Below are 16,848 nucleotides of genomic sequence, written 5' to 3' on the forward strand. Positions count from 1 at the left end.
CGCCTGACCAATGAGTGACTGCGTGGAGGGGCGGAGCCAGATGTGCCTCCAGAATTCCACGAGAGCTGCTGGCTGCCCTGCTCCGTGGACCTACATACACCTGTGCCGCTGTGTCCCCAGTTCCTCCCTCCCTCCTGACCTCAGCTTCCCCACTCAGCGGCCCACGGGGGCGCCTCTGAGCTGCACTCAGCACACACGACCTGCTGGGAGCTCCTCTACCTGCTTGATGGCTTGGTCTCCCGAGATCTGAGAAATAAACGGCCTCAAAAGGTAACTTGTTTGGAGTTATTTGTGCTGCTGCTGCTAAGTCACTTCAGTCGTGTCCAACTCTGTGAGACCCCATAGATGGCAGCCCACCAGGCTCCCCCATCCCTGGGATTCCCCAGTTAAGAAGACTGGAGTGGGTTGCCATTTCCTTCTCCAATGCAGGAAAGTGAAAAGTGAAAGTGAAGTTGCTCAGTTGTGAGCCCATGGACTGCAGCCCACCAGGCTCCTCCATCCATGGGATTTTCCAGGCAAGAGTACTGGAGTGGGGTGCCATTGCCTTCTCCGTTCCTGTGCTACCACCCAGTGAATCAGGAAATCAAGTAGCCACAAAGAGGCGTGCTCCTGTGTGGACGGAGAAAGCATGGCTAGCTCTAGCACAGGCTAGGTTTTGGGTTGTACAGTCTTCCTTTCTTACATCTTCCCCACTCTCATACCCCATCAGGACTCCTGGGAATTAGGAGGTTACAAAGGCACTGAGCCACAGCTGAAGCCTAAGACCTGTTCCAGCCTTGCCCAGCCAGGCCTTGGCTCTGGAACACAGAGCTGCCTCCTGCCAGAATTCTGCATGTGAGGTGCCAGACAGGTGCAGCGAGCACTCCAGTAGCCCAGGGGCTGCACGGTTAGAAACATCACTGCAGGAGCAGGTCAAATCTGCGGCCAGACACCATACAGGGCAGGCCTGAGAAGCTGCCTCCCCACATTTACCAGGTCTCAGCTGCCAGAGGAGGGAAGTCCAAGTGCCGCAGGCATAAAGAATCTGACTGCCAGTTCAGGAGACTCAAGAGATGGGGGTTCAATCCCTGGGTCGGGAAGACCCTGGAGCAGGAAATGGCAACCCACTCTAGTATTCTTGCCTAGAAAATTCCATGGGCAGAGGGGCCCGGTGGGCTACAGTGCATAGAGTCGCAAAGAGTCAGACATGACTGAGCACCATCCAGACACACAACTGCCAGAAGAGTCTGAAACAGTGCATGGGAGAGGTCCTGCGAAGGCATGAGCCCTGGGCCTGGGGTGGAGGAGGCGCCAAAGAAGCTTCCAGGGTAACCAGCAGGGCCTGGGCGGGCCCACTCTGGGTGCTGGGAGAGGAGAGGCCTTGGGTATCACTGGCTTTCCTCTGGCCACTCACTCTAAAGGCCCCATCTATCTCTGACTTTGGCGCCAGGAGCCTCATGAACTTCAGAGGACTCTCTCCCAACTCCCCTCTCCCCTTTCCACTCACATCCCCCAACTCTGGGACGGAGTCCTCAGCAAGGACCACAGGGCTGGTCCTGAAGCCCTGGGCAAGGCCAGGACAGGACACAGACATCAGCGCAGTGAGCATGTGCTTGAGCACAGCCCACAGCTCTTCACCCCAGCTGCTCCAGTTAGGTCCCCGCACAGGCCTGCCACCAAGGTCAGGCCGGGCAGGGAGCTCCTGAGTCTCTGGGGAACAGTGAGGCCTTGCTGTCTGCTTCCTGAGTGGCCTGAGTGTACTGAGCCTTCCAAGTCTAGTTGGCTTCCTTTCTTTTCTTCTCTCTTTCCTTACCCCTTCTGGTGACTTGTAAGAGTCCTGAATTAATTGAATCTGGGAGGATCATGTGACAACACCCACCTGGCTGGACCGGCCCACCTGGGCCTGGCTTCCTGATTTGGGCTGCCTGTCTTATCCCAGTCTGCCCAGCAAGAAGCAGGATTTAGTGTCTGAGCCAAGACCAGGTCATCTGTGGTGGCTGGGCCCGGAGGGGTAAGACAAGCAAAGGGGATCAGGGCCCTGCCCTCCAGAAGCAGGTGAGCAGATGGGCAGAAGGCAGGGTGAGAAAGCAGCCCCCAGGCTTTCTGGGGTTCACCAGGGCAGACCCAATTTCCTCCCATTTCTCCCTTAGAAGTGCCTACCTATGATTCTAATTCTCTTGCCTTCAAGGTAAAGAGAAGGGCTCTGAGAACTAGGGTCTTGAAAACAGCAGGCTGCTTGCTCAGCCCCGACACTCTGCCTACTATGCGTGGGCAGTGGGCCTGCTTGCCGCTCAGACTGGCTGAAGCCAAGCCCCTTTTTCCCCTCTGGGGAGCCAGACCTGCCCCAGAGGACTGGGCTGCCACATTCAGCCTGGCTCTAGATGGGCTTCCCTTCCCCTCTGTCCCACCTACCTGAATTTCTGGACCTGACTTCTGTCTTCGCTCTCCTTGCTACCTACTTGACTCTGCCTGCCCTTGGCCTTGCTTGGGAAAAGGCTGTGGAGTTAAACCAAATTGCACTGAGACCTCCATAGGCAGGAGAAACTGTTCCAGCCATCCCCCCCAGCTCTCCTCTGAACCTCCAGAAAGAACAGCTAGCTTCTTATTGTGGGCAGAGGGCTTCTGTCATCATTCTCCTATGCTAAGAGGCTTGGGTATTGGAAGATGAATGGCCTGAACTCTGCAGTGCCCTTCTCCTGGGTTGGCTGGTGACAGCTGGTTGAGGGAGAGGTGGAAATGAGCCTGGACAAGTTGGCCCAGAGCTGAGAGACAGAGGGCTCAGGAGGGGACTCAGTGGGTGGTCCACAGAGGAGCAGTCTGACCCTACTTGGCCATAGAAGCTCTCTAAAGAAAGGGGCCCAGATCCTTGTCTGCCAAGAACAGTGAGTACAGAACCTGACCATTCCCAGAGTGGAGACAGACTCAGTGGCAGGTCGGGACCCAGCCACAAGTCAGTGGTAAAAGTACAACATGGAGAGAGGCCAGGATTTAGAGTTTGGGAACTGGCACCCTCGAGGTGAGGGGTCTGCTGTCCCTGTGCAACGATCACAGGGTCACCTGGCTGGGAACAGGGGGAGCCCCACATGACCAGAGTCAGAGAGACCTCACAGAGTGGGGGAGGAACTGGGGGGGAGGGAGGTGGGACAAGTACAAAGCTAAGGCAGGGAGTTGTGGAGATCAGCAGTAAGGCTGGGGCTAGCCAGGTGAGAGCTCTCAGTGAATGCCAGGGGAGGGCCCACAGGGGCTGCTGAGGCGGCACCTGGGGTCTGGCTTAGAGAAGGCCGAGGAAGAACCAGAGCCTGAGTCTCTGCAGGCAGGCAGCAGACGGCAGGCACATCAGCTCCAGGAGTCTGGGCCGCGACCCTGGCATCTCCTGGCCTCTCTGCCCCTTGACTGCATCTGGTCCTTACCGCTTCTCCTGAAAGGTTCCTATTGTTCTTTGCACGGGTCAGGGGAAGGGGCTGACGTGGAAGCTGGGCAGGGCCGGAGCTAGAAGGGGAGGAGCCTGGGCGCAGGGAGCTCACCACTCTCTCCTTGTAGACGATGTATTTCAACCACTTGAAGTCCTGCCACTTGAAGCCAGCGAGGACAAAGAGGGAATCGCGTTCGTACTGCTCAGGCCGCTGCATGGCGCCCTCGGGGTAGGTGATGCGTAGTGTGGTTTTGCTGCCCACGTCCTTCTCAAAGCCTTTCACTGGTGCTGAGTTCAGTCTATAGAGAGCAGGCCCAGTCAGACAGAGCCTGTCCTGGGCTCACTGCATGCGCTCTGCAGGCCTGTGTTTGGGGAGACACCATGACCCCAGAAGACCCCAGGGGCAGAGGATGGGGAGCCCAGGCCACATGGAGCCTCCTAGCTTTCTGTCCCAAAGCCCTCCAACCTGGGTTATCCTTGAGGCTTCTACTGACCTCCAGTCCAATGGCCCAGATAGACAGTCTTTAATAGGCTCAGGGATCAGGGGGTTGGGCCAGGACACGAAGGTAACTGAGGCACTGCTTTGAGGAGCTCACCTGACCACAATGTCATAGTCATCAATTCGCGACCCCAGAGACTTGTTGGCCAGGACACCTCCGTTGCCCACGATGATGCAGCGACGGCAGCTGAGGCTGAGGGGACAGAGGTGGAGACCTCTGGAGAGCTGGCCACCAGGTCTCCTCTCCCCCTGCTGCTTTGGCCCCTGACCCCATGCCCTTGGCCAGACACAGGCTGGGATGGACGAGGAAGAACAGTGAGCCTCTAGCAGCATTTTTGAGAGGCTGGAATCACACTGCGGAGAGCCGGGCAACTTGGGCTCTCAGATCTCCCTGACTCTTCTCCAGGGAAACGTGGGCGTGAAAGGTGCTTGGGCACTGACTCTGGCGTGGTGAGGAAGGAGGCTCTGGTAAGATGGCATTCTGGGTTAAAGACTCCCCAAGGGTTAGTGAGTTTGGGGGCAGCATTCCAGGGAGAGGGAAAAGTGGGCTGAGCTTGAGGGGTATGCTAGGGAAGCAAGGACAGAGGAATGAGCCTGGGGGCGCCAGGACTTAAGGCTGTACTCCTTTCTAACTCAGAAGCCCCCTTGCACCCAGCAGCCACCTGAGAGCCCTACTCATGTTGCTTCTCCCACCTCTGACCCTGGGGCTTCATCCATCCAGGGTCTATTGGCTTCTGAGCTGTCACTACCTCTTGGATTTAAGCCCTCTCAGCCGCCCCACCACCCAGCCCCTCAGTCCCACTGCTAAGTTGATCCCACCCAGTACATTCCATTCTGACTCTCAGACCTCTGCTGCCTGAGGACTGACATGTCTTGCCAAGTGCTTATAGCTCAACGGGGTGGCTAGCTCAGTGCAGTGGCCCTGCTTACCTGCTTATCTGCCCCAGTGTGTGTGTGGATGTGTGGGTGTGCTGCAGAATCTGCCCAGGACAAGGGAAAGGCCAGCTGGGCCTCGGTACTTCTGCAAGTGCCAGGCAGCTGAGGGGCAGGAAGCTGGGGAATGGCTTACCTGTCCAAGGCAGGGGTCAGGCGGTATTCTTTGGTGACAGACAAGATGGCTTTGATCAGATTGTCTGTGGAAGGGGAGGGAGGCAACTGTTAGAGGTCACTTAAGGGCTCCCAGGAGATGTTTCCTGATGAGCTGAAGGTACGTGGTCCTGGGGCTAAGATGTGGGAGGGAGCTCCGCACACAAGGCTGGGACACTGGCCTAACTTTCCCCTTGAGAAAGGAGATGCAGGCGGGAGAACAGGCGTGTGCACACGCCTCTGTCTGAAGCCTGACGGCACCCGCATGCAGTTCCTTCCTCAGGCTTCCCTGGCCCTTCCTTGGCAGTCTCAGCTGGCTTTTGGAAACTCTGCAGTCAGGCCCCAGAGACATGCACCCTCAGGTGTGGGCCTGGCCTGGGAGCTGGGGCATCAGTCTCCCCAAGAATGGGAGTGCCGGTTAAAGACAGAGACCACACGATGACTCTGTGTCCCCACCAAGCAGACACCAGGAAGCAAAGGAGGGGACACCAATGGTGCAGAGCTCAAGTGGTCCCAGCCAGGTCCCAGCTCAGGCCACTTGGCCTCATTTTCTGAGACCACCTTCCCCTCACTTCCTCCCTCTAACACTGCCAATCCCTAATCCTGTTCTTGCCAGGCTGTCTCTACCACCTTACATCTTCAAGCCCTGTGACCTGGCATCTGCCCACCTGCTCTCCACTCAGGCTACCCACAGCAAGGGCTCTGTGACATCTCTGCTCTCAGATCATATGACCATATTCAGGCCTCCTTCTTCTTGGCCTCTCTCTGGCTCTGGCAATGACGACTGCTCTCCTTTCAAACTTTGGTATAACAAGAGCATTATAGTATATCAGATGATGCTATCAGCCTTGGACTCAAATCCTGGCTCTGTTGCTTATGAGTTCTTTGACCTTAGATAAATCACTTAGCTGTCTTTGGGCTCTAGTTTCCTCATCTTTCAAATGAAGATGGTAACTCCTGCAGTGCAGAATTATTAGGAAGATAAAAAGATAACGTACATAAAGACCTAAAGTAAGCTGGTACAACCACAGTGGGAAACATCTTGCAACTCTACCCCTAGGTAGACAGCATCAGAAAAGTCACACATTTGTTTAAGGAAACATGTACAAGAACATTCATTGCAGAACTGTTTGTAATAGCAAAATGTTGGAGGCAACCTAAAAGTTCACCAAAGGAAAATAGATTAAATGTGGTATATGGAATGCTATACAGTAGTTACAAAATCAACGACCTAGAGTAACTTGTACCAATACAGATAAATCTGAAGAGTATAAGCAAAAAAATCCATTTGAAAGACACATACACATATGCAATTCTGTTGATAAAGTTCAAAAACATGCAAAAACCATGCCATATTTTTAATGGATATATAAATTGGCTGTAGAAATATATAAACAGGCATGGAGCCATAACACCAAAACCAAGATACTGGTCTCCTGGGGAAGGCGGGGGATGGAGTAGGAAAGGCTACATGGAACTTGAGCTGTATCTCATGTGTTATTTCTGAACTGAGTAGAGAGTATGTGGGTGCTCATTATATCAGTCTTCATGCTTTCTTATAAGCCTGAAATACTTCATGTAAAGAAAGGATGCCTCCAAAATTAAATACAACAATCTTTTAATTTTTTTTCCTTTTTAAAAAAAATTTTATTAATTTTTAATTGGAGGATAATTGCTTCACAATATTGTGTTGGTTTCTGCCATGCGTCACCATGAATCAGCCAGAGGCGTACGTAGGTCCATTTCCTGCTGAACCCCCCTCCTCCCTCCCACTTCATCCCACCCTTCTAGGTTGTCACAGAGCATCAGACTGAGCTCCCTGCTGACACACAGCAAATTCCCACTGACTATTTTACATATGGCGATGCATACGTTTCCACGTTACTCTCTCAATTTGTCCTACCCTCTAACCTTATAATTTCTTTAAAAGATGGAGTGGAAAAGCCTGTCAGATGCAGCTAAGAGGTCAAGTTAAGGACTGAAAGTATCCTTGGGCTCTCATAGGGGGCACTGAGCATCACTGAAGTGGTGGTGGTGGGGGGGGGCATTCTTTAGGAGTAAATGGTGAGGAAGAGGAGACAACTGGCATGGGCAATCTTTCCAGGAGTTGAATGAGAGAGGGTCAGGGTGACATTCCTTTAAGGGACGTTCTACACCAAGTGACTTCAGACACACTTTACAGTGGGCTTTGGGGAAGGTCACAGATGCCCTCCTTTTCCTACCTGTAAGGAAAAGCATACTGCTGCTAACTGACCAAGGCCAAGGCTATGCACGGGGTTTTTGTTTTCTAGGAGGGGAAGCTTAGCAGAATGGTCATAAACTATGGGGTGATTTTCTCGCTGGATGATGGGCTCTGTATTGGCCTTTCCTGCCCTTCATCGCTTAGTAGGATCAGAATCTCGAGTGACGGTTTACGAGAAAAGTTAGGTTGCTTGGCTCCCTGCACCCATGAAAAAGGAGTTCATGGGGTTGAACCCAACCTTGGAGGTTTTGAAGGTCAAGGCTCCAGTTCAAGACTATCCTTTTGCTGGCCACTGTCTTCTTTTTAGGGAGGGGCGGGTTGGCTGAGTAGAAGGTTTGGGCATTCTGGAGTCTGCTAGCTAAACGATATCACCCTTTAACAGTCATCTCATTTAATTCTGACCACAACCTGATATGGCAGTCTTATTCTCTCCATGTAACTGATGAAAAAACATGTGAGCAACTTGTCCATGGTCACAGCTAGTAGAGAGGCAGAACTGGGATCTGATCCTTCTATGTACGATGTAAAGCCAAAAATCCACCATGCCCTGAATTAGGGGCAGAAAATCTGTCACGTAAACAGAACTGTTAAACTCTCAGTGACGCGAAAGTCTTTTGTCAGGAGCTGCACGGTGAGGTTCCTGAGGCAATGGAAGGGGACAGTTCTGAGTATCGGAGGGAAAGGTTAGCCTTGGACAGGATAAGGAAGGACTGGAGGGGAGGCTACATAAGGTGAAGAACATCAGGAGGGGTAGACGGAGGGGTCTGGGGGCAGTCATGGGGCACGGCCTCTATTTCCCCTGGGATGTCCCCCCTCATACCTAGTCCTCTTGTGCGGATGTCTCAGGCCTCTATTTCCCCTGGGATGTCCCCACTCATACCTAGTCCTCTCGTGCAGATGTCTCAGGCCTCTATTTCCCCTGGGATGTCCCCACTCATACCTAGTCCTCTCGTGCGGATGTCTCAGGCACCCCTTTTGGGTGGTCTCACGGCACTGTGTTCTCTCATCAGAGGCCTTACTGTCCCGCCCCCCAAGTACCAGTGTCTGCGTCAGAGTGGAGCTCTGTGAGGGGAAGGACACATCTGTCTACTCCACTACTGTGTACCTAGCCCCAGCAAAGCTCTGAGCAAACAGTCCACTAAAAAAGCAGGAGACAAGCAAGGACAGGAAGAAGGGAGGGGAGGTAGGGCATTGTGGGGGGGGGTCCCCAGCAGGGAGACTGCTGAGGGTACAGCCCTGCCCTGAGGCCCAGGGAGGTAACCTGGGAGACAAGATGTTAATATAGAGTGGGGCAGGGTCCCCAACATACCTTGACCTTTGATCCCAAAAGGCGGCACAAATTCCCGGATCCTAGCCCACTTGCGGAAGGAGTCATCCAGGAACATGGGTGCTGGCTTCGAGAACCTGGAATACAACAGGGCTGTTGAGGGTCCCAGAGTGCACTAGCTGCAGTGCTGGCTGGCATCTGTCTTGACTGTGGATCTGCTGGAAGCCAGCCTCTATGTTCCAGCACCCCCGGGCGACCCCAGCCTACTCATTGGGTAGTTATTACGTGGGGTCTGATAGGCCTTGTTCAGCAGAGCCTGGGTTTGGAGGAGTGGGACTGGCCAGGCCATATGTGGCCAGCTGCCGGAGTGGAGAGACAGGATGCACTCAGCAGGGATCAACATCCCTGAGCTGGATGCTCTCTGGCAGGTTATCCACGGCCTGCAGCCATCCCACAAGCACGGCTGTCCTCGCTGTTCCTGCAAGCTGGGAACTCAGAGATGAGATGCTGTCCAGTGAGCAGAAAAGTCCCCTCGAATACAGCCAGTGCAGAGAGACAGAATTTGGGAGAGAATTCTGGGAGGTGGACCACCCAGGGTGAGGAGGAAGGAGACTCCACGGTGAGAGGGCAAAGCAGGTGAACAGCCACCAGAGCTAGAGGTTTGATAGAAGGGAGGAATTGCAGTATCCTGCAGCTGAGAGGCAGGAGGGCTGAGGGGAGGCTTCAGAGGAGCAGACGCCTGAGCATTCTGCTGGCAGAGAGGAGGACAAAGGGAATGCTAAGCTCCCCGGGAGGTGGGGGAGGGACATGGAGCTTACAGGGAGGGCGAATTTTGGTCTGGAGGAAAGATGGGAGGGAAAAGGGGAAGAGGGGGAAGCATGAAGTGATGCTGAGCTTGGGAGAGAAACTTGGGAACATTTTGGGAAGCCAGGGAGTGGGCAGGGCAGGGGGGAGGCTGGGAGGTAGAGATGGCATCAGAGGGGTGCAGAAGGAAGTGAGGGCAGAGTGAGAGGAACAAGAGAAACCAAGCTTTTCAGAGATGCTTGGACAACACAGCCCCACTAGAACCTAGCACCCTGATTTTGAGACCTTGAAAAGGCAGCCCTGGAGATGGCCAGCACCTGGTCACTTTCTGGGTGTGGACCTCTGCTCAGGGCCTTCCTGGCTGAGAATGAAGGTGTACAGGCCTAGGCCTCAGTGGCTGTCTCTGTAACAGCCTGAGTCACTCTACTGAGAAACTGAAGACTGGAGGAAGGGGCTCTCCTGGCCCAGAAGTTAGAACTCACCCCTCCCAGCAAACTCAAACCTCAGCATCCATTTCTCATTCCCATCATCACTAACATCGTTACAATCACCAGGCCCGGGGGGAATCACAGCAGTAATCACTTGGAGGTCTAAGGTTATTGGAGATTTTGAAGCGAACTTGAAAGAGGCAGAAAAGTTTCAGTGCTGCTCCCTCCCCATTCTTTGTTGCCAGGAAGAAGCTGTCAACACATATCGGCACAGGAGGGCCATTCCTGCACACCGGCTTTCTTCTCAGCTCACTCCCCTTCTGAGTTCAAGAGTCAGTCATGTTTCTCATACCTGGTACACACAGTCTAAGTGAATCAATACATTTGATGTTTTACCAGAGGCCCCGAGGATCCTGGCCAGAGTCCATAAGGTCCCTGGGTAAGCCTGGGGCAAGCACTTCTGTGTCAGGCTTGAGCTTATAAAAGTTTTGCAGTTTCTCAGTCAGGCACGGACAGGATTTTATCTGCTTCCTAGGATATTGGGTGTTACATGCTAGCAAAATCTCCTAAGATCTAGCCGAATGATCTCAATACATTATTTTCTTTGTCTTCTCCTTTCCCCCCCATCTTTCCAGCTGATTAGGAAGTTCATTATGTTTAGTTCAGTTCAGTTCAGTCGCTCAGTCGTGTCCAACTTTTGCGACCCCATGAATCACAGCACTCCAGGCCTCCCTGTCCATCACCAACTCCCAGAGTTCACCCAAACTCACGTCCATCGAGTCGGTGATGCCATCCACCCATCTCATCCTCTGTCGTCCCCTTCTCCTCCTGCCCCCAGTCCCTCAGGGTCTTTTCCAACGAGTCAACTCTTCGGATGAGGTGTCCAAAGTATTGGAGTTTCAGCCTCAGCATCATTCCTTCCAATGAACACCCAAGACTGGTTTCCTTTAGGATAGACTGGTTGGATCTCCTTGCAGTCCAAGGGACTCTCAAGAGTCTTCTGCAGCACCATAGTTCAAAAGCATCAATTCTTCGGCGCTCAGCTTTCCTCACAGTCCAACTCTCACATCCATACATGACCACCGGAAAAACCATAGCCTTGACTAGACCGACCTTTGTTGGCAAAGTAATGTCTCTGCTTTTCAATATGCTATCTAGGTTGGTCGTAACTTTCCTTTCAAGGAGTAAGTGTCTTTTAATTTCATGGCTGCAATCACCATCTGCAGTGATTTTGGAGCCCCCCAAAATAAAGTCTGACACTGTTTCCACTGTTTCCCCATCTATTTCCCATGAAGTGATGGGACCGGATGCCATGATCTTCGTTTTCTGAATGTTGAGCTTTAAGCCAACTTTTTCACTCTCCTCTTTCACCTTCATCAAGAGGCTTTTCAGTTCCTCTTCACTTTCTGCCATAATGGTGGTGTCATCTGCATATCTGAGGTTATTGATATTTCTCCCAGCAATCTTGATTCCAGCTTGTGCTTCTTCCAGCCCAGCGTTTCTCATGATGTACTCGGCATATAAGTTAAATAAGCAGGGTGACAATATACAGCCTTGACATACTCCTTTTCCTATTTGGAATCAGTCTGTTGTTCCATGTCCAGTTCTAACTGTTCCTTCCTGACCCGTATATAGGTTTCTCAAGAGGCAGGTCAGGTGGTCTGGCATTCCCAGCTCTTTCAGAATTTCTCACAGTTTATTGTGATCCACACAGTCAAAGGCTTTGGCGTAGTTAATAAAGCAGAAATAGTGTTTTTCTGGAACTCTCTTGCTTTTTCCATGATCCAGCGGATGTTGGCAATTTGATCTCTGGTTCCTCTGCCTTTTCTAAAACCAGCTTGAACATTTGGAAGTTCACAGTTCATATATTGCTGAAGCCTGGCTTGGAGAATTTTGAGCATTACTTTACTAGCGTGTGAGATGAGTGCAATTGTGTTCATTATGTTAATTGTTACTAAAAAAAAAAAAAGAAAGCCTGTTTTTTTGGTGTTGTTTGTAATATGTGTTAATTTTGGGGAAAAGATACAAATAGGCACGCGCGCGCGCGCACACACACACACATACACACGCACACACACACACACACACACGTAAAAATACTCATAATCCTACAACACAGAGACAATTAACCTTGGGTATATTTCCATACTGATTTTCCTTTTCCCATATTATTTTTTAGATTGCTCAGTAGACTACTTTTTTTTCACCTTATAATATTATGAAAATATTGCTCTGTAAATAGAACAAAAACCATTCTGCTGGTAACCTAATAAAAAATGATGCCCCTAATAGAATGTACAGGGATACACAAATGAAAAGATATGTTGAAACCATTAGATTTTATATATCTTTTCTCTTAAGCTGATTTCCTTGTTCATAGTAATATTTGTGTATATATCTATATGTTAACATCTACACATATAGATACATATACAAAATGCAGAGGGCAGATTCAGGATAATACCACAAGTATTATTGCTAACACTTTCATTACTAAAAGTGATTTAAAGTTTCTTTACAGTTCTCTTTGCTTAGGGTATATCCCACTAGAGAAGTACAGATAAACTATTTTGCTTTTGCAAAATTATTTTGAAATAATCCTGCTGAGTTCACTTCATCAACAATACATAGTTAGGTTCATATGTTTCTTTTTGTGTCTTAGAATTTGCTTATCCCTCATTTTAATTTAATTTTGTTTTATGATGACATAAAACTATAGAATTCCAGAATTAAATTCACAAAGCAAGATATATTCAGAGAAATCAAACTTTTATTTGTGTCTGACTCCTGTTACTTTATTCCCATTTAGTATTCATTTTTACTAGTTTTTTATTTTTCCTTCATTGTTTTTTTGAGATAAGCAAATACCTATGTGTGTGAATTCCTATGCCCTTCTATATTCAGTAAACTGTAACATATACACTTTTACTTTTTTATTTTTTTCACTGATTTTCAATATACTCTGGTGATCAATGTACAGCAGTAGATAAGAGTTATATACTTGATGATACCTCATTGTGGTTATGTATATATATTATTCAGTCAGTTCCCTGGGTTGTTTCTCGTCTTTCTTAGAGTAGGTACCACGAACAGTCCTAACAATGAACAACCATGCATCCATCTTTTTTTTTATTTGCCAGTGTATCTTTGGAATAGATTCCTGGAGTTGGGTTTGCTGGATCAAAGGGAAAATGCATATGTACAGTTTTGATCCATAGCCAAACTCCCCTTCACCAGGACATATGACAGTATCATTTCCCCCACAGCCTCCCCAACAGAGTATTCTGTTGAACATTTCAATTTTGCCAGTCTGACAAATAGTATCTCAGTGTGGTTTTAATTTGTATTCCTTTTACTATGCTTTGAATTGAACACCATCATATATGGAAGGGCCATTTGCAGTTCCTTTTCTGTGAATTTTGTTCGTACCTCTTACCCATTTTCCCAAAGCATTACTGGTCTTTTTCTTCTATTTGTCCCAGTTTTACTAAGATATAATTGACTATAAATGATACATAACACTGTGTAAGTTTAAGGTGTGCAATGCTGATTTCATACACATACATGGCAATATGATGACCACCACAGCATTAGCTAACAATCTTCTCTCTCTCTCTTTTGAAGCTCTTGATATATTTTATATATATATAAGCCATTTGAGATACAATTGCAAATAAATTTGAGATTATTTATTTTTTCACTTGGCTTGTGGTGTTTTCTTGCCTTTTCCCTCCTTTTTATAATAGATTCTTTTAATGAAGTCAATTTATTAATCTTTTCCCTTATGACTTCTGGGTTTTGAGTTTTAGTTTAAAAGGCTTTCTTCATTCCCAGGTTATATTTCCCTCTTTATTAGAATTCCATTTATCTCTTCAGTCTCTCTTGCCAGGATGCTATACCCTCTTGTTCCATTGTCTTTTGTCTCATTCGTAAGGCAAAATCCAATCAAAGATTAATCAAATCTGACACTCTTACCCTTTATAAACTCAAAGTGCTGCTAGAACACACACACACAGACTTGTTCCCCTACAAATTCATGGACTTGAGCCTTAGGTGAGCCCTCACACTCGCTCTGTGGCTACTGCAAATCTTCTTCACTCTCCATGAACTCTATCCTTTTTCAGCCTTAGCTAAGCAGACATCTCTTCTTTTCTCTCACTTCAGAGACAAAATCAAGCTTATCAGATAGGAACTCCTTGCACTTCTTACTCTCTTACCTTACCTCAGATCCATTAAAGCTGGTCTCTCCATCACACCATGCAGCCCACTCCTGTCTGTTTCCCGCTAAGCATACAGTAAACTCAGGTCTCTCCTATGTGAAAACTACCTCTAATGGCAGAAAGCGAAGGGAAACTAAAGAGCCTCTTGATGAGGGTGAAGGGGAGTAGAAGCAATGACCTATCTTCTCTTGCACTCCAAAATCACTGCAGATGGTGACTGTAGCACGAGATTAGAAGATTCTTGCTTCCTCAAAGGAAGGCTATGAAAAACCTAGTGTATTAAAAAGCAAAGACATCACTTTGCTGACAAAGGTCCGTATAGTCAAAGCTATGGTCTTTCCAGTAGTCATATATGGATGTGAGAGTTGGATTATAAGGAAAGCTGAGCACTGAAGAATTGTTGCTTTCAAATTATGGTGCTAGAGGAGACTCTTGAGAGTCCTTTGGACAGCAAGGAGATCAAACCAGTCAATCCTAAGGGAACTCAACCCTGAATATTCACTGGAAGGACTGATGCTGAAGCTGAAGCTCCAGTACTTTGGTCATCAGATGCAAAGAGCCAACTCATTGGAAAAGACCCTGATGCTGGGAAAGACTGAAGGCAGAAGGAGAAGAGGGCAACAGAGGATGAGATGGTTGGATGGCATCACAGATTCAATAGACATGAACTTGGGCAAACTTCAGGAGATGGTGAGGGACAGGGAGGCCTGGCGTGCTGCAGTCCAGGGGGTCACAAAGAGTCAGACACAACTTAGTGACTGAACAACGACAACAACAAATTAACTCCAACTCTCCTGACCATGCGCCCACGCTACCAATCTCTCTCCATCCTTTCCTGGCAAAACTTCGAGAAAAAGAGGTGGATATTCTGTCTCAGCTTCCTCATCTCCTATTCACTCCTTGATCTGCTGCTATATGGATTTTATTCCTCTGAGACTAGTTGTGTTCTGTCAACCTTGTGCCATTTGTAGCTCCCTGAACATGCTGTTCTTCATGGATTTACACATGCAGTCCCTGCCTGAAATGTAGCCCCCTCACCATTCTCTGTATTACCCCATCCCCTATCCTCTCTATTTGCCTGGAAAATCTCTTCTCAATCTTAAGGTTCAGAGGCTGCTCTCCCTGGACAGCCTTCCTCATTCCCCCAGGCAGACCTGTACTCTTCCACTAGGATTTCCACTGTGCTTTGTTCAGCCCCCAGGAGGTGGCTCAGTGCCTGTGGAGGCCTGGAAACTGAGCCGGGGGCCATAAAGAACAGGAAATGGGGTGGGGTGATGGTAAAGGTGGTGTATGCACGCGCGTGCGTGCGTGTGTGTGTGTGTGTGTGTGTGTGTGTTAATTGTGCAGGCGGTTTGGGCAGAGCCCCATGCTACACCTGGAGGAGAGTTCTGGGGCTTCTGTCCAGAGACCAGTGCCAGTCTGGGGGCCCAGCCAGGGTGGAGGTGGCCCTTGAGATACAGAATAACTGGCCAGACTAGCAGGGTTGTGGGATGCCTGACCTGCTTGCCCTAGCCTAGGGGGTAGTGGGGCAGGGTGGGGCAGGCTCCAGCAGACAGGCCCCAGCCCGCCAGCTCTGCCAGCTCTGCTGAGAACCCCAGCACGCGAAGCAGCCTTGAGATCAGGTTTCAGGAGGGTGTGTGTGAGTGCGTGAGAAGGAACAGGGGAATGAGGAGGCGGAAGCTGCACTGGGATCTGTCTTTCCTTCTTGGACAGTAGAGCATAGTAGAGTGGAGACTCGGGACTCTAGGAGGGCACATGCTAAGGGTGGGTCTGACCCCCTGTGCCTCTCATAGTGAGGCTGGAACCCCAGGACACATGTGAGTGCCCTGCCCACCTACCTATAAACTGAGAGAGGATGATGAACTCAGCACATTGGTCAGTCAGGCAGCCAGGATGGGCAACCCAGGAGCCCCCTACCCGCAACACACACAAAGGACTCTCCCAGATCATTTAATGCCCAGAAGTGTGGCAAAGATGCAGTGTAGAAAGTGAATGTCCCCAATCCTGGTTCACCCACCTAAACCATTTCCTAAGGCCTGGAACATCAAGCCTGTGCCCAGAGACTAGCAGGGAAGTTAACTGGGTCTCACTAACACGGAGGGAAGTGGTTCTTTATGGGCACCAGCAGACCCAGAGCAGGGTCTTCCTCCTAGTTCCTACCAACCTAGCAGAGAAAGCTGCCTCCAGATGTGGGCTTGCTGGATTAAGGCAACACACAGCGTCGGCCCTCCACCTGTGCCTACAGGGTTGGGTGACCAGCCTTCTGGCCATTTCTCACAGTAAGGATGAAGAGCCCAAGCAGCCTGGGAGACAAAAGGAAGGCAGAGCCCAGGAGTGGGTCCTGACACCAGGTGCCACAGCACAGCAATCTGCCAGACTCAGCCATAGGCCAAAAGAGTGAGACTGTCATACAACGAGGTAAAAGCCAAACCCCAGAGATCCTCCTTTCTAGAACCTGCTCTGGGGAGTGAAGGGGTGGGCAAAGCAGAGGGACACACATTCTCTAGAATCTACCCAATCTCATTTGGGATCTTGCTGTGGCAGCCCCACCATAAATAGCCCTGCACTGTCAGACTCTGGTATATGTCCAAGCAAGCCAGATGAGCACTTTGCCAATAATTTGTCCAGCTTCCATTCAGCTGTCACTCCTCCTGCTAACCTACCTGAATGGGTCCCGGAGAAGAGTAGGAGTTAGAGGAGAAAGTGTCATGAATCTGCAAGACAGGTGGATCTATATCCTGAAAGAAGAGGCAGGGAAGACAAACAGCAGGTACCAACCAACCAAACACGAGCACGAAGCGGCAGCCTCCAACCCTACGCAGGATGAGCTGCAGCTGGAGCAGGCAGCCCCGTCCAACGGCTGCTTGCCTGCTTGGTGGCAAGTCCTGTGCTCAGCGCTGGCTGGGGACCT

The 16,848-nt window shown here is 49.9% G+C and overlaps 1 protein-coding gene across 12 annotated transcripts in view; it reads right to left on the reverse strand.

The window, feature by feature from the left end:
• ST3GAL3 (ST3 beta-galactoside alpha-2,3-sialyltransferase 3) overlaps nucleotides 1-16,848 on the reverse strand; it is a 214,112-nt gene that overhangs the window by 18,109 nt on the left and 179,155 nt on the right. For 10 of the 12 annotated variants that reach the window (XM_061412196.1, XM_061412195.1, XM_061412194.1 and 7 more), the window contains 4 exons: nucleotides 8,528-8,622; nucleotides 4,960-5,023; nucleotides 3,988-4,083; nucleotides 3,504-3,690 (listed from right to left, as the gene is read on the reverse strand). In XM_061412196.1, the coding sequence (XP_061268180.1) occupies nucleotides 3,504-3,690; nucleotides 3,988-4,083; nucleotides 4,960-5,023; nucleotides 8,528-8,622 (442 nt within the window). The remainder of the gene's footprint in view (nucleotides 1-3,503; nucleotides 3,691-3,987; nucleotides 4,084-4,959; nucleotides 5,024-8,527; nucleotides 8,623-16,848) is intronic. The other 2 variants (XM_061412201.1, XM_061412200.1) reach the window with 1 other exon arrangement.

Source organism: Bos javanicus, chromosome 3 (assembly GCF_032452875.1).
Source record: "Bos javanicus breed banteng chromosome 3, ARS-OSU_banteng_1.0, whole genome shotgun sequence".
NCBI lineage: Eukaryota > Metazoa > Chordata > Mammalia > Artiodactyla > Bovidae > Bos > Bos javanicus.